We start from the raw sequence: 23,500 nt of genomic DNA on the forward strand, positions 1-23,500 counted from the left end.
TGCATATGCAAATATTGGTCAATAAAATTGTCTACCTATACATTTGTTGGACTCTACCCACTCAACCCAAAGGCATTGAAGTTAAAATAGAGGTCTAGCTGACAAATATCAAACTTCAGATGAACTATAACTCAGTGCTTGATCATCAGAGCAGCATGTTTGTTCCTGTCTGCTGACTTATTACTCACACATCCGCAGCTGAGTATGACATATTGAATCATTTGCCTCCAATATTACCCAACTGGAAGAAAAACAGATTTTATTTATTTTTTTACCCAGTATTGTTCTGTTTATTTACCATGATGTGAAGTCTGATCCATAAGTCACTGAGTTTATGAATATATGGCTTCTCTTGCGTGATATAGTGTGTTGTCTTTTTCCAGCTATGCTAACAGCAGTAAAGATGGCAATATCAGTCTGTTAGTCTGTCTGTCAGGTGGTCCACCACTTTCATCCAGAAACATCTCAACAACTGTTGGATGGATTGCTGTAAAATGTTGTATAGTTAGTCATTATGCCCAGAAGATGAATCCCTATGTCTTTGCTGATCCCTTGAATTTTCATTTAGTGCCCTTATCAGGTCAGTTTTTAAATTTCTGCACTGCTTTAGATTCTGATTAAATATCTGTAAAACTAATGGCATTGTCATCAACCTCAGATGTACTTCATGTTAGCATGAAGTACATCTGAGGACATTGGTATTTACCATGAGGACATTGGTATTTCATGTTATCTCAAAGCGCCACTGTGCTCAAGTGTATCCTCACAGAGTTACTAGCGTTGCTTTAGTCTCCTTTTTTGTTTTCTGTCATGAAAGTGTATTCATTTATCTGGATGTGAGCAGAGGAGGTTACTGAGTCACTGCAGGCATCCTGACTCCACTATAAATAGCTGAAGGAAACCTTGATTTAACAGCAACACCAAATGTGACTCATGTTTTGCTGTCATCGTTTGGGCTAGCACTGGTTCGCAAACTTTTTCTGTCATTTCCCTTCAGAATCTGAAAATAGTTCACACCCCCTCACTCCCAATTATTATCAATTAACAATGATAGGGGAATCAACTGATAAAAAGATAACTAATAACCACTAGTTTAAAGGATGATACTCACTCTACCTCAAAATATTGAGTCAGCAACTTTGTACAGGCTTAATTAAAAAAAACACAGTACATCTGTCTATTTGATCGTATAAATAAAATGAATGACAAAAAATATTTTCACTGTTTTAAAGTAGTTACATTTTACAAATAAGCCAATATTAGTAGTAAAATCCTGTACAGTACTTGTTCAATGCAACAATTTTCTCACCTTGACACCTCAAGGGAAGTTGCAAAATTCACAGTCACAATCTGAATCAGAGACTTCTCTGACAGCATGTGACTCTTATGATTATGTGAAATTTTATAATTTGTTCTTCTTAACTATTTTCTTGCAAACAGGAAACATGGGGAGATAGAGGGGAATGACATGCAACAAAGGCCAATTACTTTTGGCGTTTAGTCCACTTGACCACTTTTATTCATCATAAACTTACTAAAAGCAATGAAAAACAATACATATAATATATTATAATATCATATCATATAATAATAAAAAAATATATATATATATAATAAGAGAATAAAAGAAACACAAATGAGAAAACTCAAAGATAAAGATTCACAGTACAGTGTGTATACTATAAGTTTTAAATTACAAAAGTGTATATTGAGCAGTTTTTAGTTAGGCTGCGCACTTATTCAGTAAATAAAAACAATTGTATGGCGAACTATATTGTTCAAATTTAAATATGCTTAAGTGCAATTATGCAATGTGCAGGGCAGTGCAAAGGAGTTACAGAGGACAATCTGCTGGACAAGACTGAGGATATACAGAGGTCAGAGATCAGAGTTGGGGAAAGAAGCTTTTCCTTCATACTCTCTCCGTGTTAGATTACAGAGGCGTGTAGTGTGAGTGTAGAATCTGGAATAGTCTATTGCTGATTGATGAGGATCGTTCATAATCCTACTTGCTCTCATCCTGCACGGATGAACAAATGTATGCGTCTTCCTGTTTACGTCATGTGACTCAGGCTGACATCATCACACCTCCTGGTCACAGACAGCATTATGGGATGCTGCAGTATCTGTTGGGTAGGGTGGGGAATGATGCCTAAACTCACACACACACACACACTGGCCAGAGCCACATGGCATTGAGCATTATGTCAGCTTGTGTTATTGTCACTGAGGGCAGTGATATCGAGTGAACTTGCATATTGCTGTGTGTGTGTGTGTGTGTGTGTGTGTGCCGCTCCCAGCTGATCTATTAGGTCAGGCATGATGGTGGTGGCTGGCCAGCCCTCGTCTCTGATCAATTCAAGCACACACACACAATGTTTTTTAAAAATAATTCTTATTACTTAGCACTGAAGACATCAAAACTATGAAGTAACACATGTGGATGTTACGACCCCGGCTCTTTGGAAGCAACACAGGTGACAAACAACAATCAATGCAGCCAAAGTAATTTTTATTATAGCCAAAAGTCAAAACCAAAGATAACAATTACGACAAAATGTGGAGGCTGGTGGTGTTGCAGCAGGCCGGGCTGCAGTGTGTGTGAGAGAAAGAGGGGGTGGAGCTACCCAGAGCTCTTACAGGCTTCCAAACAGGTGCCAGAGATCATGAGGGAAAAGATGAGGAGGAGCCTCTGATCACCTGAAAACTGAGATTAGAGAAAATTAGAAAGTTAGAAAAAATTTAGAGAGATTAGCCTTGGACATAACAGTGGAATTTTGTGGTAAACAAAAACAAGACAAACTATATTTTATATTTTAGACCCTTAAAAAGACACCTTTTGCTTTGATGACTGCTTTGCACACTCTTCCAATCTGCTTCATGAGGTAGTAGAATGATTTTCCAACAATCTTGAAGGAGTTCCCATATATTCTGAACACTTATTGGCTGCTTTGCCTTCAGTCTGCGGACCAACTCATCCCAAACCATCTCAACTGGGTTAAGGGTGGATGATTGTGGAAGCCAGGTCATCTGACCCTAAGAGCAAACCAGATGAGATGGCATGTGGCTGCAGAATGCTATGGTATCCATGCTGGTTAAGTGTGCCCTGACATTTGAACAAATCACCAACAATGTCGCCAGAAAAGTACCCCGACACCACCACACATCCTCCTCCATGCTTCAAGGTTGGGAACCACACATGTGGATACCATCTATTAACCTTCTGTGCATCTCACAAAGACACAGTGGATGGAACCAAAAATCTCCAAAAATTTGAACTAATCAGACCAAAGTACAGATTTCCATTGGTCTAAAGTCCAAGCATGGGCTCTAATCTGAGGTGATTAATTAAGTGATGATTTCTGAGTCTGGTTAATGTTGTGAACTTATCCTCTGCAGCTGAGGTAACTCTTGGCCGTCTTTTCCTAGGGCGGTCCTCATGAGATCTGGTTTCATCATAGCGTGTTTTCGACTGAATTTGATGACACATTTCCTGAATGACTGACTTTCATGTTGGACTGTTGTCTCTCTTTACCTATTTGAGCTGTTCTTGCCATATTATGGATTACTAGAGTAGGTGAATATGGATATTTACTATATGCCAACAGATTGAGAGTCTTCAAAGCTCTTGTCAACGCAAAAGCTGGCAATTTTGAAGAACTTAAAACCTAAAATGTAAAATATTATTTTTGTTTTATTTTATTTACACATTTTTTTGTTTGCCACATAATTCTACATGTATTATTTATTTCATAGTTTTGATGTCTCCAGTGCTAATCTACAATGCAGAAAATAAAGAATATAATAACATATAGTGTGCGATTTCAGGCACACTCAATAAAGAAAAAACAATAAATGAGAAAGTGTGTGCTGTGTACTCAGTATTGAACTCAAGACAGAAAAGAAAATGCATGTTTGTCAGTGCAGCAGCCATTTGTAGAATGTCGCTCTTTCATTGTACAGCTTTTATACAGTTAGCAGCCTATTTTTAGCCAACTCAAAATGTGTCATGGATCCAATAACAATTCAAAAAATATAGAGCAGAGTGATTCTGGTGCATTTATGATATGATACTCTATATCAATTTGCAGTTGGTGATCACAAACAAATCCTGTATGAGTGGCAAATGCAGGAAATCATGCTGCATAATTCATATTCATGTTCATGAGTCTGAGCAACACTCATTAGCTGCTCATCATCACAACCTGAGCAATATTTTTGAGGGACAAATAAATAATTTAAAGACAATTTCATTTAAGGCTCTACACATCAGTAGGGCTGAGGCTACTCTGCTGCTTAAAATGTGTTTTAATTTATTGTTGTCATTTTATAAGACGATCTGTAATGCTATATTTATTGTGTCTCTACCTCACCTTCTTAGTATTGATACCTCTCTCGTGTTATGTAGGTTAAATATGAAGGTAATGTGAAGAGCCAGTTAACTTACCTTAGCACAAGGATTAGTAACGTGGAGAAAGGCTAGCCTGGCACCGCCCAAAGGTAACAAAAATCCTTCTAACAGCCCTAAATTGAAAGTGTAAAGTGTAAAAACTACAATTTGTCAAGTATCTGTTAGTTGCATGGCAACCTTACAATGAGGACTACAGAAACTCACTGCTTTTAGCCAAAAAGTAGTCCATTACATAACCTCCTGTAAAACTACAAATTGTTGTTTTTAAAACTTTGTTTTTTGTACAGATGTTAAATAGCTTTAGAGGTGTTGATGTGCTGATTTCTTTTTTTACCTTCGGGCAGAGCAAAGTTTGCTATTTTCCCTGTGCTTCCAGCTTTATTCTAAGCTAAGATTAACCAGCTGTTGGCTGTAGCATCTGTTGACAAGCTATCGTCTTATTAAGTCAGTGTAAATATGGTGTGAAAAGAAATAGTTGTCAGCTGTTTGGTAACATATCATAGCTAATTATATTGTTCAGTGTTCTAATATACTACATTGCTTCCCAAGCAGTCCCTCCATGTTTCTATGCCATAACCTGTAACATCCATTGAAGTGATTGGAAAAACAAATCTAAACCAGACAGATGAAGTCACATTCAGTTAACTGATGAAGTGGTCATGTGTGGTGGAACAGTGCAAAAAAAATAAGTTGTGAGTATAACTGCAAAGATTCACACAACATAATGTGGCACTTGCAGAGTACAACACTGTGTATGAGCAGGCAGGAGTCTGGTGTCTTGCTGAAAGAAGGAATATAATCTAGTTTGTAAGTATCACCAATTTGCTAACCAAGACCTTTAGTTAGACCAGGTATTGACTTAATTACAGTTCAGAGGTCCCATCATTTGTTTTTATTTTGCAGCCTGTTTTGTTGGATTAGATGTCACCTTTTTCACAAATGGTGTTTGTTTTTTTTAATCGCTTTCCATTTCACATTCACTTGGCTTCTACCACCAAATGGTAATAATGGATTCAATTGTTTACATGGTTTACAGCAGGCTTTTGCATTTTTATATTAGAAGAACCAAATTATGCAATGAGGGAAATCACTGATGCAGCACAGTGTTACACTGACTCATCATAACAGTTGCAAAAACACACACAGCAGATATCTGTGTAGATGTCCTCGCACAGCAAGACCACACTTTACAATCTCACATTTCACTACAAGATTTAAGCTCGGAAACAACCACTTGGGTTTTGATTTATCGTCATCAGATACGTACCAATCAATCACCTCACTAATAACTACAGTATTATGATAAAACCAGAATATAATTTAGTGAAACAGTTTAGGAGATGTTCCCAATCTGTTGTGATTGTGGTTTAGCCAGGCTAAAGCCATGAGAATAGAGGATGAGGCTCACTATTATGTGGCAGAACCTCTTCTTATTCATGGCTCTGTGTTTGAGACTCCTCCTGACTAAAAACATGCTCCACAGTCTTGGGATATGTGTAAACATCATCTCGATCATTTTATTTGTCCTCTGCACAGGACTACAAGCTCCCTTGGCTTCAGCAACCAAAATTTCCTGTTCAGCTCCCAAAACAGAGGATTTAGGGGCTTACAGGACACAGCAGTCCTCCTTAAATCAATTAAGCTGCTTCGTTTTGTCTCTGCTGTATGTGCCTGTGTAGTGCTGTAGTCAGTGGAAGTTACCATGGAAGGTAAAGGTTTAAGGGAAAGGAAGGACCAATGCACTTTGTTTTCCTGCCTTTATACAAACATAGCCAGTGGCAATTAACTACTGTAGAAAAACATGGACGTAGTGTTCATAGAATTTTCCATAGTTCTCTGAAAGAGTCTATACTGTGCTTTGAGCTGCGGTCGGACAAGCATAATATAAATAACTGTGAGGGGAAGAAAGACCTTATCAGTGAAGGTAAACCCATCCCCAAATGTACTTATGTGTGTCATTTTAAGGCTTTTAAACTCACTACGCACATTATGTGAGCTTTTCGTAGTGAATTATAATGCATTCTTGTCTACACTCATAAACACACATAAAGTAGCATCATAACATAGATGCATCATAAATTCTTTGCATAATACATTACACCACTAACAATAAAATGTTATGATGGATTATGCATTATTAGAGTCAATCAATATGTCTTTACAGAATGATAACATATGATGTATGTTATAGCATACTATGAGTCATTACCACCAGTAGGTGAGTATAAGTAGTCATAAGTCTCATCAGTCAAACTCTAGTTTATAAGTGCATGATGTAAGTCACATCTAACATTTCATGCCTGTTGATATATATATATATATAATCTATCTATATCTATCTTCATATATTCATTAGCCTCTACATCTCTTCATAGAAAGTGTTAGTGGATTGTACCAGAGGCAGTTGTCTTGAGTATCCCAACTTGAAGTCTCTTTCTCTACCCACACATGAAACAAGCCTGATTTCCATGGCAACGTTATCCCTATTACAGCTGTACTACATAAACAGAGGGACATTACCATGATGCACTAGTGCAGTGTTCTTCACTGGGTTTGGACACAGCACACAGGAATCATTAGAACCAATAACTTTATAGCTCTCTAGCTCTTTAGCATTCAAGTATGGGCATTGTATTTCCCAGTCTGTTGTAACAGAACAAAAGGTTTCTAGAGAAGAGGGTTGACAGGGTTTGGGTGCCACTTGTCGTCTCTCTCTCCACCTCCTGGTCAGCACTCGACCCCACTCTGATTCTGTCACACCGAAACAGCTTTAGGCCTGTGCCACGTGTTACTCTCACACTCGCTTACTATTCAGGAACCCCCTGGGGACCTGAAAACAAAAAGGGATTTAATATGTATTATGTAACATCATAACATTTGTATTATAGCTATCATGAGGTATGTAATAGGGCAGAGGGCAATATATTTTTCTAGATTTAGTTACTAAATCCACTCCTGTACCTTGCAGGGAGGAGGAGAAGGGAAGGTAAATGAGCACAGCATTTCCCGAACTATGAGCTTAAATACAGAAATCTCCATTTAGTTTGTTGAATTAGAAAAATGGCAGGACTGAAACGATTTCTTTATTTTGAAAATGTAAATTGTAAATCAAAATCAACAAGTTCACCGGTTATTTGTTTATTTATTGTTATTTTATTTAACTGCTAAAACAAGAGTTTAGATGTATTTATAAGTTGAAAATATTGTGGTTTTACGTATGTTAAAATTAAACAAACTCATTGTTAAGCTACCCGCAGTGATTGCAGTGTTTTTCCTGCAGCTGCTTCACAGTAAGCCCAATAATCCACTCCTTTCACTGGAAAGCTTTTAACATGAAGCAGCTGCAGAAAGTGTTTTGTTTTCATTAACAGCATTGTACACATGCACCTGCTCTCTAAAAAACTGCTCCACTTGTTCTGGCATCATTGTCTTCACGATTCTAAAACACAGAATTGCCATCACTTGATCTAGCTAGCGGTCAGTCAAAATTGGGTTATACGATACAATACGATACAATTTACACCTGACATATGTGTGCATTTCTGTGTGTGTGTGTGTGTGTGTTAATTCAACGTGTACGATCATGTGCTGTTTGTTGTCTTCATTGTCCCGCAGTAATCTCCATTCTTCAGACACAGCTCTGATGATTATCAGCCTTTACTCCCAGGTCACAACCTGATTGCAGTTGACTGAGCCACACACAAACGCACACACACACACTTTATCAGCTTTTCACTAAACAGAGGAGCGGACATTTCAGACCTATGTAAACAATAGGAGGATGGAACAAGAATGTTAAATTGGATGGAGGCAGGTGTGTATTCATGTGTGCTTCGAAGGCTTTTATCACCGTGAAGCAGCTCTGAGTCATGGTGCTTGTTGACCTTAACAGGTCATCAGCCAGCTACTGTAATGGCACACCGCTCAGCTTACACCAGTTAACAATTATGAACCAGACAAAGACAAGACCATTGTAGGAAAATAAATATTTACATGGCAGATGAGTTGTTCAACTGAAGCATCTGGGATATTCTGCAGTATAAAATGACCATAGCAGCGATTTTACATGTTTTGGACCATTCATTGAGAATTAGCACTATTTTACAGTCCTGTTGAATATTTTGCAAACCATGTTGAAATGTTTTCTTCAAGGAAGGTCTGTACTAAAGAAAATAAATGTCTCTTACTTGAATTGTTTGATTCATCACAGTTAATGTGAGTCCTAACATGCTCCAGACACTAACATGTTTAGCAGGTAGCATGTGCTCACCATCTTTTAGGTTTTGCAGGTATTGGACAGATGAAAATTTTGGCCTGATTGTGGCGGTAGAACAAAACTTAAAGAATCTTCAATATCACCGTGATCCACCCTGTGGACATGAATGTCTGTACCAAATTTAATTTTCAAAAACTTATAGCGCGGCTAGATCAAAAGTTAGTGGATCACCAAATTTTGTCGGATTCATCTGTTGGAATCATGATATGAATGTCAAACAAAGTTTCATGACTTCCATCTTATAGTTATTGAGATATTTCAGTCTGGATCAATGTTGTGAAACGAGCTCCAAAGCCGTGCTGCCGGCATGGTTAAAGATGTGTGCACTCTCGATGTTGATTGTGATGGACTACATGACTCAAGCATGTTTAGTTGCGGTGTTTTTACAGTGGCCTAACTGTTGCCATTGCCAGGAGCGCTTATAATCCCTGTGTGAAACTAACTGTCTGCTTGGCTTGCTGCCTTCAGAAGTGTGTGTACTACTGCGGGTCTCTCTTCCTGTGTGTGTGGGTGTGAAGTCTGAGTGTTACTGTTGTCGTCTTTCAGTGCGCATGAATGTTTCTGTGTGAGTCTGTGCACTCGCTGTCCATGTGCAATTTGTGTGTTTGTGTCCTTTAAATCAACAAGAGAAGTGCTTAGCTTAAAACCTGCTGACTCACTAACCTTTTGCATTGAGGGTACAATCAGAGAGACGTACACAAGAAAGAAAGAGAGAGAGTTTGTATGTATGTATGTATGTAGATACGTAGGGGAGTGAAAGGTGTTCCTGCGAGAGAGAAAGAAAGTGAAAGTGAGAAAGTGAAATATAATATGTAAGCATAATAAATAGATGTATGTTGAATTGTCCAAATTCAGGGACCTCGACACCTTGTCACCATGGAAACATGCTGATGAAGTAGCAGAACATACAGTATATCTGGGATTTTTATTTTTTGTAGTCCTAAAATATATATTTTTGATGGTCACAGCGTTGGTGTTTCTGCACTGAATTTTCCAGAGATCATCTATCAGTCAAACAGGCATAAGGCCTTTAATTTCATACAGGTCTTCTCCACCCACATGCCTCCGTAAAAGACCAGTGTTACATGTTTCACAATGATGTTGGATGGAAACCTCAAGCTTAAAAGATGCTTTGACTTTTAGCTTTGCTTATAAAATGACATTTCTTATTTGAGTATGACCATGAAAAAATAAAGAGCTAGCATACCATGGGTTTGATTTAGCCCTTTTCTACGTGCCTTCCCCTCTCTCTCATATAATAATAAAGAACCATGTAAATTATTTTAATGAAAATTACATGTTTTGTGTACATGCACAGTATGTAAATGTATTTAACAACAGAATATGTTCAGCTGCATATATATATATATGGAAGTATCTCCATGTCTCTGGAAAACCCTAAAGATCTATATTTTTGTCAAAAACATATACTAATAGTAAAAATACTATTCATAAGTTAAACTAATAAAGTGATTGCATAGGTCTTGTATTTGAATCCCAAGCCTCATAACTCGGAACCAAACTAGTGTCACATTAAGGCATCTACTCGAAAAATGGGACATGGCACATATACTTACGTTTACTCCACCCACTCATTAGAGTCACTTCTTTCCTTGCATGTCAGATGTCAAATCTGATAAATTCATCATTAATCTCTCCTCTGTTTTACTCCCTCTCATGTCTATGTTGTTTTTAAAACTGGATTAATGAATTCAGCCATGTATTTCTACGGCTATTCTTTCTATGTCACTAAGTTTTGCTACACACACGAAGATGTAATAGCATATCTACATACACCTCAGCAACACATATTATTCATTATTATAAGGCTAATTGTCAAGCAAAACAAATATATTTCTTTATTCTCATTTTCTTATCCAGCTGAGGAGGTGTGGGGTTAAGTCAAAGACATGGTGGACTACTGTTTTTTACACTGTATGACTGCTGAGGTTTTGTCCCCTAGAGGTGATGTGCAAATTATATCTCAGCTTACAGGGTACACTTTTTGAATGCGTTAAACTACATGTTTAAAGTTTTTGCAACAGAATTAGATTGGCTTTGAAATTATAGGTGCTATTGCAATCTTTATTAGAGACCTGATTTCACTGTACATAACAGGTAACAGGAGTCATGAGGCTGCGATTTGATCAAAGTCAAGTCAAAGTTGCTTTACTGCTTGCTTTGACAAAAAGACACCAGTTGCCTTGACATTTTTGGTTAGGTAAACAACAATAATAATTTCTTCTTTTCTCTTTCTTTTATTTTCTCATTCATCCCACTTCCCTTCCTTTCCCTCTTTACAGGAAACAGTAGAATATGCCTTCCTGATCATTTTCACTATAGAGACATTTCTGAAGATTATTGCCTATGGCCTGGTCATGCACCAGAACTCCTACGTCAGGAACGGCTGGAACATGCTGGACTTTGTCATTGTCATAGTGGGGTGAGTTCATAGCACATAATATATGTATATAGCTTAAAGTCTATGTTAAGTTCTGAGACCAAAGAAGAAAGGGTTATTAACCACCCAGCCAAATTTGAATGATTTAAAATATCGTTTATGAAATTAGGTGTCAAAATCAGGTCATTCTCAGCTTCAGGACTGTGGGGTCGTGTCCGCTGAATGTGCTGAAGACACACTCGTGGGAGCAGTTATACACTTACACTGCAAAAGAATCCTAACTCAACACATCATCAGCTTATTATTCTCATCATGTGCAGTGACAAGATGACAGTCACCTTTTCAACACATGCACAACGTGTATACACAAATGGACAAACAAGTACATACAGTACACACACACACACACACACACACACACACACACACACAAACAGAGTCTTGTTGAGAGTCACGGTTTAACAGTAGACCACCTGGCCCCAGTGGGACTTTAATGTAAACTGTGACGAGGTGTGAAACTAAAAGTAAATACGCACAGACATAAAGGACACACACGTATATAGGCACAGGTGCATGTACAGTACACAGAGACAAGTACAAAGAGGACTCATGGCTTTGTTCTTTGCTTTCTGTTCGCTTTGGCTTTTATCTTTTTTGCTCTGTTTTCATGACATCTCTGTCACTGCTCTCTTCTCCCTCCTTCCTCCTCCCTCCAGGTTGTTCAGTGTGGTTCTGGAGATGATAACCAAAGATGCTGACTCTGGTGGCCAGACTGGAGGCAAACCTGGGGGGTTTGATGTCAAGGCCCTCCGAGCCTTTCGCGTACTACGACCCCTTCGCCTTGTCTCTGGAGTCCCCAGTGAGTTAACGCAGAGCTCTCAAGTCACTTTCTTTTTTTTTTTACTTGAAAACCCTGCACAAAACCCTCAATTAGTCTGGCTATTTGGACCTTTCAGATTTGACACTGGGAATAACTCATTGCACTTAATGCGTCTTGGGTGGATCAGAGAGCCACATGATCTCAAAGAGGCTAATGCTGTAAGTGCATCCAAGAATCTTTCAAGATGTTTCGAAATTTAATTGCTCAAATGGACTGACACATTTCATGCTGTATTCACATGAATTTAGTGATGGTAGATGGCATATTGGCTATCACTTTAGTGGACGAGTGTAGGATGGTAAAATTAGGTGAGGGAATACCGTCAAAGGTAGTGATAGACGGCAGTGCCTTCCAACGTTTAAATATTTAAACTTTTTACTACAATTTACTACGAGATGTTACATAGCTCCCTCACACAAGGAGAAAGTATGGGCAATATGGACGATGAGAGGTTAATAATGAATTGATTGCTTAAAATAATAGACATAAAATAAGTGGATTAAATGCATCTCATTCCATTAATTTAAAGAATACAACATCACCATGGCAACATGTGCATTTCCTTTTGCTGTCTGGCCATTCCATCCCACTGTTTGTTTGTTTGTCCAGTGCCATCCACGTCTGGACGGCGTTCTCTGTCTTCCTGAATCCATCAGAAGCAGAATCAGATCATGTGAATACATGTGCTTCTGTCATAGGTAAATAATTGGAACTACGTCAGTGACACATTAAAGTAGACCTTAGGTTTTGGCTCATCATCATCATGGTTATCTAGTGTGCTTTAGTCTTTAGCCTATACTATTTGCAAAACTGGCAGGAAAATCTCACTTGGCTAGCTAAATCTACAGTGGACGATATAACTCTGAGAGTTCAGAAATTGCGTTCGGGATCAGTACATCTCCATACCTGCATTTAACTAAACCTGCTGAAACATGATTGTTCAATACTACTGGGACTATAAAAAGACTACAAACAGAAATCACAACACATTAAAATCTTGTTCCTTACCTACAGATTTTGCATTCATATGCACATATCTGTTCATAGACATTACTAACCCGCTTAGTACAACGATACCCAGGGAGGAAACTCTACTACTCTTCTGCTACAAAGATGAATTTGACTCATGGTGACTTGACATCTGGGTGGCACAGTAATGCAGTGGTTAGCACTGTCACCTCACAGCAAGAAGGTTACAGATAATGAATGGATGGGTGGGCTTTACATCTCTCTTTACAGTAGGGAACTTTTGACATTGGTGGTTCCAAATGGCAGGTGGAGACAATCAGTAATTAAGCACAGCATGGTCACCACACTGGCCAGTTCATATACCAGAGATACCAGATAGATTACCTGCACTAGAATTGTCATGTGGACAAAGAGAAGCAATTTAGGACTCTGGGAAGACTTCTCTTCTACATTTTGCAACTTGAGGGAGCATCTGTTCCCCAATATTATAGTTAAAGGAAATGCTTATTTTAATATTCCAGCTTTACCTTAATCTTTCACTTCATTTGCATTTAAAGTCTTGAACGTATATGCGAGGGTGCTACAACCCCAGGTTAAAAGAAAAAGTAATTTTTTTTACTACTACGGTATCTATATATCTCACCCTCCCATGATGTATTTGTCCCTTTATTACATTGAGCTTTGTTGACTGCCCACAGACATGAGATATGTCATCAAAGAGAAATGTGAAAGAGAGTTTAGTGCCAGCTCCACTGAAGTCTAGTGCAAAGTCAGTCCCCATGACAACCTTAAAACTTCCAGACTGTATTATTTTAAAGATTATTTTTTTTGGCCTCTTCAAGCTTTATTTTTGATAGAGACAGCTGAAGGGTGACAGGAATGTGGGGAGAGAGAGACGGGAATGAAATGCGGCAAAAGAGCCACAGGTCGGATTCAAACCCTGGGCTTTCGCAGCAAGGACTGAGCCTTCACACATGGGGCGGCTGCTCTATCAACTGAGCTATACACCGCTCCCAGACTACATTATACATTATTTCAAAACATTGATAAGCTGTTGGAGTTGCCTGATAATTGGAAAATTGTCCAGTCGTGTCCTCCATTTCCATCTTCCAATCTGAGATTAGGGGGGTGCCATTGTTTGATGACAGTTTGATGACAGCTTGACAACGACGTGCCTGTGGTGCTGATTCGTTAGTCCCCCTGCAGTGTTAACTGGATAATCGCTTTATCAACCAAGAAGCCGTCTTAATGTCAGAATCAGGCAATTTTCCTGTTCTTGGACAGTTTGTACATCCTTAAGACCAGACACAAGCTTGATGTTAAGTGAATCTTTTCATTTCACTTAACATGGCTATTTCAAACACGTCAGCATATAGTACTCATTAAACTGCTGTTTATTCACATTGTTATCATAGTTGCATAATTCATCAAATTTAAGAGAGGGGTTGTTATGGCTTTTTCACAGAAGACAATTTGACCTGTCACAGTAGGAAAAATACAGGTGCGACCACTAAAATGATTGATGGCTGAATTCCAATTAGCATTTGGTTCAGCATCCTGGTAGCTTGCATGTTGTTGCCATGGCTTACTGGAACACTTTAATGGCCAGATCTTTTGATAATTGTAAGACTTCTTCTCCTCCTATGATGCGCCTCTAAAAACATGTAAAACCTATTATATTAATTTAGAAAAGGTATTATACCATTCATTCAACATTATCAAAATAAAAATAAAATCTGTATGCACATCTTTTATGTTTTGTTACCGCTCTGTCTTATTTTAAATATCTGAAATGAAACTGCAAAGAGACCCTCTGCCTACTCCTCCGTACTGTACTGCCCAATTTCTTTATCACCCAGGAAATACTGCTTCTTTCACAGTTTTCTGTTTTCAGCACACATCTGACCTTACATAAAGTTGCCCTAATGTGTCTGCATTCTTTGAGTTGCCATAGCAACGCACCATTCACCGGTCTTGGGTAAAAAAGGCCCTCTGGGAAAGATGGAGTTGAACTGAGCTGAAGTGACATTTTCAGTTCTATTCTAGTTTAACATTTGTCTTTGTTGGATGGTACATGCCGTTTAATTAAGCTGTGATATTTCAGCTTGTTTGCTGATACCACAGAGGACGCTTTGACGGCTTTCATGCCTATTCAGGCGTATCATGAGTCCTTGAGATATATAGATAAAGCCGAGAACGCATGTGATCTATGAGTGTGTTTGTTTTCGTGTGTGCTGTTTGTCTTGTGTGTGTGTGTGTGTGTGTGTGTGTGTGTGTGTGTGTGTGTGTGTGTGTGTGTGAGAGTATGAAAACTTGTGATGTCCTAGTGCCAGCCACCAACCTAATACTCAACTCTGGCTGGCCTCCTACTTTTATTGGAGCTGAAATGATAACTTGATTAAATGATTAATCAACAAAAAATAAACTATTTGGTATTCACTAATAATACATTTTTCAAGCAAAAATGTAATTCCAGTTTCACAATTGTTTGTAATGCTAATAAATGTTATTTAATAATTAATAAATGATAATTTTGTTATATTTAAATGATTCCTAATTTCTGAAGAAATTCTTGTCAGGCTATTGAGTTAATAACAAACAGAAACCAATTAAAACAAATTAATTTGAGCAAACCATTCTTATCTTTTAGTTTGAGATACTTTTTCACAACATATACAGTATGTTTTCAGTAGGACTTGTTCTTGCTGAAATAAATACATATTTAAGGACTGATCATTAATTCAGATAAGGTGCAGATATCCTGCTTTTCTCATATGGGTGGCAACTCAAATTTTGAGAACCTTGGGTATACTATAATCTCTGTGTGTACCTGTGTGTTCCCCCTGACCTTGGACTCTGTCTGTGTTTACAGGTTTACAGGTGGTTTTAAACTCCATTATTAAAGCCATGGTTCCCTTGCTTCACATCGCTCTGCTGGTCCTCTTCGTCATTATCATCTATGCCATCATCGGCCTGGAGCTCTTTATTGGAAAAATGCATGCCACATGCTACGTGATTAAAACAGGTATGTTAATGCAGAGTTTTATTTGGGATTTATTTTGATATCATTTTGAGCTCCCCTCACAGTTTCAGCCATGAAATTTGAATTTCATGCAAATTACTATAAGGGTGATTTTAACCTTTTACAACAGTTTTTAAATTGGGCCGCACATCATATACAAGTGTATACATCTCATCACAGGATGTACCTTGTATGTAAATGGTGGTAAACTGTAGCAAACAGGACAGAACAACAGATGGTGAATTAAATCCAGTGATTAAATGAGTAATATCTGGCTATTATGTAAACAGGCTTGACCCTTTATTCTTGCTTTGCTTCCAACGTGGCAAAATTATTCAAGAAGTAAGGATGAATTCATGGATGGTTGTGAGTCATAAATGTCAAGTATGTACATGTACCAAAGTCATATTCTAAAACAGCTGATGGACAGGAGTGAAGCAGCTTAAGTCACAGGAGCTGTGGGCTGTACAGGAATACGACAGACCTTTCACTGAATCGTTCCCTCTCTTTCTTGCTTTGATCTGCTTTGATGAGTTTGCTTGTAGACGCCAGGAAAACCATTGTAGACTTAAGTCGAGAGGTCATGACAGAGTGAGATAGAAGCTCCCTTTAATCCAAACCCCTTGCTCGTGTCTGTACTGTCATCCCTTAGAAAGGCACTTAGCTTGTGGGTTTTATGTGTGTTTGTGTATGGCATGTTTCTACAGCAGTCATTGATCTAGGAAAGAGGACTGTATGTTGGGATGTATGAACTGTGCTTGGTGATATAGCTTTAATAACTGTATATAATTATCTTCATATAGAGCAGATAGAGAAGCACACTCTAACCACCAACTTAAATACAGTTGGTGGTTAGATGTACCTCAGCAGCTAAGCCATGTAATGATTTTATGTAACAGAGATACCCTAAGGAAGACTCTGCTAAAAAAAATTATAAGGTTTTTGTGTAGTGAATATCAGTGCAGGATTAACTTAGTTAGCCTTTATCATGCACTGGTAGAAGTACTGTAGATTAGTAGATTCATCTGTCTAACTCTGTGCCCCCAGGTGCCCTTGTGGAAGAAGAGTCCACGCCGTGTGCGGTATCAGGGCATGGCCGTCAATGCCTGCTCAATGGCACAGTTTGCAGAGAGGGCTGGCAAGGCCCCAACAATGGCATCACCAACTTCGACAACTTTTTGTTTGCCATGCTCACTGTGTTCCAGTGTATCACCATGGAGGGCTGGACTGATGTCCTGTACTGGGTAATCTACCATTCTGCATCAAGTCCAGATGGAGTGCCATATTTTTGGTTTATGAATCAATGTGTCTTGACTTGACATGATTATGGTAATGTGCATTACACAGGCAAGGTGGTGAGTTTATTTGTAGACAACAACAACAACAACAACAACAAAGTGCTTTACATAAGGCATTACAATTGTGTTATTATAGTCACATGGGCAAAAAATGAACAATCTGCTATAATATATGGCTATAAAAAACAAACTCATTTTAAAATGAATTCACTTAATGTATAAAATCCTAAATCTCATTTTGTTACTGTCTCTCATTATGAGCTGTAGCCTACGAACTAAGACCCACTGAGCCACTCTTCTTATAACAAGTATTTAAAAACTAAAAAAAAAATAAATAAATCCAGGCTTACTTGAAGCCCCTCAGCTTCTTATTAGCACAAATTACCAACAGCTTTTAATTAACCAAAACACTCATCTCATAGCACTGAAGCCCAACTCAGAATGAGTTTTAACTACAATCCACCCACGTCCTTTTATTGATGGAGACACTCATCTGTGAAATAATGAACCTCTCTCCCTCCTTCTCTTTCTCGGTCTCTCTCTGCCTTTCTCGCTTCCTCACACACTCCTTACTTCTCTTATGCGTGTATGTGTTACCATGGTAATCCCATGCTAATACTGTTATTAAAATGGCGAAGGAAGGAGACTCATTGAACCTAAGAGAGAGAGATGATATAGATAGATAGATGGAGAGATGAAGTCTGACCTTAGACCTTAACTGCAGAAATAAATTAATCACTGCAGGGTGGATAGGCATTATTTCTTCTCTGCTATGCCAGCTGGTGTGGATGTTTTTAGAGGGAATATGGCTGTTTAATTGCATGCATCTACATAGATAGGGCAAAGAAAAGTTAAGTGTCAAGTGTGTGGAGATTATTATAAACAGAAAAACTATCAACTTTTAGTGTCTTATTGCTAAACATCTCTATCAAAAGGCACTTTAGCTGTGTAGTGTGGTCATTTGCCACAGTCACATTACTAATAGATACTAATATATGTTAGACCGCCTCCATTCACTCAGTTGTCTCTCACATGGTGCCCTCTAGTGGTCACAGTTCCCACTCCAGTTTTTGTTAGCACTCAAAGTTGAATATCTCTTTCAATCTGATGGACATTATAGGCTTTAAATTAAATAGGAATGAACTAATATGTGTAATCCTCTTTTCTCCTTCTCTGCTTCTGTTTCTATTTAGATGAATGATGCAATGGGCTTTGAGCTGCCGTGGGTCTACTTTGTCAGTCTGGTCATCTTTGGATCTTTCTTTGTTCTCAACTTGGTTTTGGGTGTGTTGAGTGGGTAGGTTTTTATTTTGAATTATATGACTTGTTTTGATGTGTTAAACTTCACACACAACCACATCATTTTCAGTACTGTGACCCTGCTTAGCATGAACAGGTTGATCAGGCGCAAAAGCATCCGTTCTGATCCTCTACAATGTTACCTGACTCGGGTTTGTCATTCTGCTCTGTCCTATTCAGAGAGTTTTCCAAAGAGCGAGAGAAGGCCAAGGCTCGGGGAGATTTCCAGAAGCTACGTGAAAAGCAGCAATTAGAAGAAGATCTGAAGGGTTACCTGGACTGGATCACCCAGGCCGAGGACATTGACCCTGAGAACGAGGAAGAGGGAGACGAGGAGGGAAAGCGTAACCGTGAGTTACCTGGATTTAATTCATTTTGTTTATGTATCCTCGCCTAAAGCAGGGAAATTAAGAATGTAAACACAACTGTGAGTTGTTGAGCCTTATGTTCTTCTGCCTTTAAATAATACTGCACATCTCTTTGCCCCGTTGATAGTGAAAGGAGGCAGGTTAGGCAAACCATTACTCATCTGTCTGTTATTATTCCACTCTGACAAGCTCATTGATGCTTTTCATCTGTTATAATGGAAACATTACATGCATCTGGAACAAACTGCCCTGTCTCAGCTGTGTGAAGAAAGACATTGACATATAATAATAATATTAATGATAAATGACTTTTCCCCCACAGTTACACAGGTTACATTTAGAAATGACATGCTGACGAACAAAGACAAAGAGCTCGCACCCAGTACAAAGGGACAGTATCACATGCTGCCGACTGTCGACTCCGTGTAAATGTCACCTCACAACTCAATATTCAATTCAATAGATCTTTCTTCAGGGATCTTGTACAACAGACTAGATCTACAAAACAAAATGAGACATTTACTGTCTGAAATAAGTAGTCAAATTCTGACAAGATGATTGTTACTGAGTGAAGCAAATAATGGGTTATGGCAGTAGTCCTCTTAAGACTTACTTTCCTTTTTTCTTCTAATTTAAAATACCTTTATATTTTGCATTGCTGCCTTTAGAAAGGGATGGAACATATTTATTTCCTCATGCGTCTTCTCTTTGCATCTGTGAGTCACAATGTGTTGCAGTATCACACTGTGTATCTAGTAAAAGTTACACTAATACACGGATTACATATTTAGATATTCATGATTATCTCGATGCAGAAAAATCCTCTCTGCAGGTTAGAGGCAGTTGTGATGCGATGTGATAAAATAGTGGCAACAGTGTCGTGGAGGAAGCGAGCAAAGACTTACTCCAGCCAAGGTAGCGCTAAGAAAGTGGGTGACAGCGGTGATCTTTTTCTATGGCGTGGCCTTGTGTGTGCTGGTCACCATGACAACACAGGGGTAAATGTGGATGTTTGTGTTTGTGTGCATGTAAGATAAGATAAGATAGACTTTAATGATCCCACACCGGGGTAATTCACTTGTCACAGTAGCTCATATACATAAGGTTGATAAGAAATTATTCAGAAAATAGGAAATATATATAAAAAGTCATGAACTCATGCTGAAGAAAGTCACGTGAGAGAGAATATTTTAGCTGGAGGAGGCTTATTGTTGGAACAGTATGTTTCCACTCTGCACAGTTATGCGGTATGACAATTACTACATTGTCACACAATGTTAAATAACTATCAGTAACTACTAGTGACCATATGATTCATTTGACTCTTCTTTTTGTTGTAGGGCATGTGGTTTTTGATTAGATGGAGGCTTTAAATTATTGGGCTGACACAGAAATTTTAATTTAGAGTTAGTTTTGTATTACAATCATTTTAAAGATGCTAGCTACATAAAACACATCTACATAAACAGTCTTTTTCTGGGATATTTCTGAAAGTTTGTATCTGTAATCTGGTAACAACATTACAATAATGCATGCATTTTGATATACCATCATTTCTGCATGCAGACACATTACTTAAAGAAAACTGCAAAAGGAAAAAAGACAGTTTTCTCTTATAGATTTAAGTTTCTACACCGTAAAGCTCCTCTTTTTTTTGCTTCAGTGTTCCTCCTTTGTGTCTATTTCTGTTCCTCGTGGATATCTTTTCTATCTGACTTCCTCTAACACAGACTGATATGTTCCCTCACTCCTTCGTTCTTCAGTGTCTTATGATGGAAAGTGTTTTCAGCACATCTACTTATGTGTGACAGAAGACCCTCATCATCAAAACATGCGAGATCAATTAACATCTATATCTTCACATCTTCATTCAAATGTTACCAAAACTGACACAGACATTCTTTGGAAAATAGTTAGAATATGTTTCGAATGGTGTCGAACGATTCTGCAACGAGTCTGCAGGGACATTCAGTGTTTCACAAACTTCAGAAAAAAAATTTAAACAGAACTAGCCCAGTTTTGATGACGTCATTGCCTCAGGAAGACATGTAGAAAAGTATTTCCCCCTAATGGTGCAGTTTATAAGTCACCTTCTCCAGGGATCTAGGGTTTGAATCCCCAGGTTGTCACGGCTTATTTTCCAACAACAATTCATGCATGTAGTGTGTTTTCAAGTGCTTCTTGTCAATTAAATAAGAAATGGGCATCCAAATGCTCGCAATCTGCTTGGATCATTGCTGCTTACGCCTACATTTTATTTTTCTTCTCTCTCATCTCCCTCTTGATTTGATTTGTTTGCACTAACAGAGATTTGGGAAGAGGGTCCGCTTGTTGTTGTTGTTACTACTATTTCCTTTTTGTGTCTTTGTTACCCTCTTTCCTCTACTTTTTTTAATGGATTATAGTTTAAAAGAAGGGTGACAGGGTGGCTCAGTGATTATTACTGTCGTCTCCCAATGAGGTCAGTGTGAGTATGTCTGAAGTATACATATTCCCACAGACCTATGTCTGCTTGGGTTTCTATTCTGGACTCCTGGAGTCCAAAGATGACGTGAAACCAGGTGAAATCCTGTAAATGTGAATGTCAGTACATTTGTAGATCTGTGATTTCTGCTTTGATAGGCTCCATCTCCGACATTTCCCACCATGACCCTGCAAAAGATGAGCAGATGTAGATTAATGACAGATGAATGATGAATGATTGCTCAGAAGTTTTGGTTGCATCAAACAAAAGACTTTAAATGTGATTGTAGACAGATCCCTAAGATGATCATAAGAAAAGGCTGTTTAAAAATATAACTTTAAAGGGGGAACTCCACAGATTTTTCCCATCAGAAACTGATCACAGGTATTTGGGAGTGCTACTGCATGTGTGAAAAAAAGTTGTATGAAGCTGTTTGTGGGAGCTGTGTGAAGTTTGATCGCCCTTAAATTAAATTACATGAGACAATGTCAGTTATAGCTGAAAAGTTTGAAAGCAAAAAAATCTGTAGAGGAAATCAGTGTAGCGTGTTAGGGGTACTTGCCAGGCATCATACCACATATATCAGTGGACTCTCTCATAATTGTGGGCAGTCATGTTGAACTGTTGGTAATGTAGGCCAAGTTAGATGAATCAAAGTATCTTTGGTTCTTCTCCATTAAATTTGCTCTCCATCACACTCAACTCTCCATCATAAGTCAATAACAATACAGAGTGCAATGCTTAATGCTCAATAGGAGCAGAAAGAAAATACTTGCATAGACAATTTTTAATGAAATTATGAAATTTATTTGTTTAACGGAATCCTTAAGATGATTTTTTATAACTACAACTGAATACCTGGACTGGAGCCCGTTCGTGTAATTCATTATCTGAATGTGCAGGGGTGAAATGTGAAATTTTAAATCCTCCTTTTAAAGAACGCACGTGTGTGTGTGTGTGTGTGTGTGTGTGTGTGTGTGTGTGTGTGTGTGTGTGTGTGTGTATGAGCCTTAATGTGAGGCTTAGTTATAGTGTGTAAGAAAGTATACTTTGGTCAGTAACTGTAGCCTCTTCTCTCTTTCTGATACTGTTGTAGTGCCTTAAAACCATTCGCAGCGCAGTCACTAAATGTATCTGTCAGTTTTTTATATCCTCCAGTAACTGCTCTGCTTTTACCTCTGCTGCTGCTGTTGTAGACTAGACACCCGAGGCAACACACTAACTTCCTCTCCTTGATTCCTGTGTGCCTTGTAAAAAACTGTCTGTAGATTTCTGCTAACATTAGTTTTTCCCCTCTGTCTCCTTTTTCTTCCTCTTGTTTCTTCATCTCTCTTCCTCTCTTGTCACCAACAGTTGTTCTCTTCTCTGTCTTTTATCTTCTGTTTGTATTCCTTTCCAGTCTAATATTGTATTGATAGTTACTTTCTCCATAAATTATAGAGCTAAAATTAAGCCTGACTGATTTTTAGGCCATTGTTGTTGAGAATAGAGATGATTACTTTAAGAATCGTGATCTTTTATAGTCAGTTATTGCTGACTGAAAAAAGGTCTAAGGATAACAATGTTTCTAAACTACCTCAAACACATCATTGGAATTTCTGTACTGCAGTTATATATCAGATGACATAAACATTAATACCTGTATATATGCCATTAGCTAATGTATATCTGCCTGGCTGATATTATCTATTACTATTGTTTACTGCATACTTCTCCCATGCTTCAGTTAGCAAATATTGTGTGTAAAACTGCACTAAACTGTGCTGTAAGTTTTTATTCTCATGCCAGCACAAAACTAGCTTCTTTACTGTATTGTCCCAAGGCCTTTTTAATCTTTTTCTTTCCTCTTACGTATGTGCCAATCATCTTCATGTTACAAGCGAATATACTGGATTATTTTTACTGTCGTAGGACATCAGAGTCCAGGCTCAGATTCTGCAGTCAGTCTCTTATTCCAAGAGGATATTATTGTATATCCTGTACACTGTGTCTTGTAGCTTTTCTGGACAGCTGTGTCTGTACTGTAGTTTGTATTGCAGTCATCTCTTGCCGTACTTTCCTCTCTCTCTTGTTGCTCTCTCTGCTGTGTACTGACTCACTGCTTCCTCTGCT

At 38.3% G+C, this 23,500-nt stretch overlaps 2 protein-coding genes across 2 annotated transcripts in view; both read left to right on the forward strand.

Moving 5' to 3' along the window:
• The window catches only part of LOC113747731 (voltage-dependent L-type calcium channel subunit alpha-1D-like), a 41,589-nt gene extending 30,455 nt beyond the window's left edge, over positions 1 to 11,134 (forward strand). The window contains exon 6 of the mRNA XM_027288569.1: positions 10,991 to 11,134. Within this exon, the coding sequence (XP_027144370.1) occupies positions 10,991 to 11,134 (144 nt within the window). The remainder of the gene's footprint in view (positions 1 to 10,990) is intronic.
• A 542-nt stretch (positions 11,135 to 11,676) lies between these two features.
• The window catches only part of cacna1db (calcium channel, voltage-dependent, L type, alpha 1D subunit, b), a 41,342-nt gene continuing 29,518 nt past the window's right edge, over positions 11,677 to 23,500 (forward strand). The window contains exons 1-5 of the mRNA XM_027288435.1: positions 11,677 to 11,947; positions 15,810 to 15,962; positions 17,007 to 17,203; positions 18,451 to 18,554; positions 18,737 to 18,906. Of these exons, the coding sequence (XP_027144236.1) occupies positions 11,698 to 11,947; positions 15,810 to 15,962; positions 17,007 to 17,203; positions 18,451 to 18,554; positions 18,737 to 18,906 (874 nt within the window). The 5' untranslated portion in view covers positions 11,677 to 11,697. The remainder of the gene's footprint in view (positions 11,948 to 15,809; positions 15,963 to 17,006; positions 17,204 to 18,450; positions 18,555 to 18,736; positions 18,907 to 23,500) is intronic.

The sequence above is a fragment of the Larimichthys crocea genome, chromosome XV (genome assembly GCF_000972845.2).
Source record: "Larimichthys crocea isolate SSNF chromosome XV, L_crocea_2.0, whole genome shotgun sequence".
Classification (NCBI taxonomy): Eukaryota; Metazoa; Chordata; class Actinopteri; family Sciaenidae; genus Larimichthys; species Larimichthys crocea.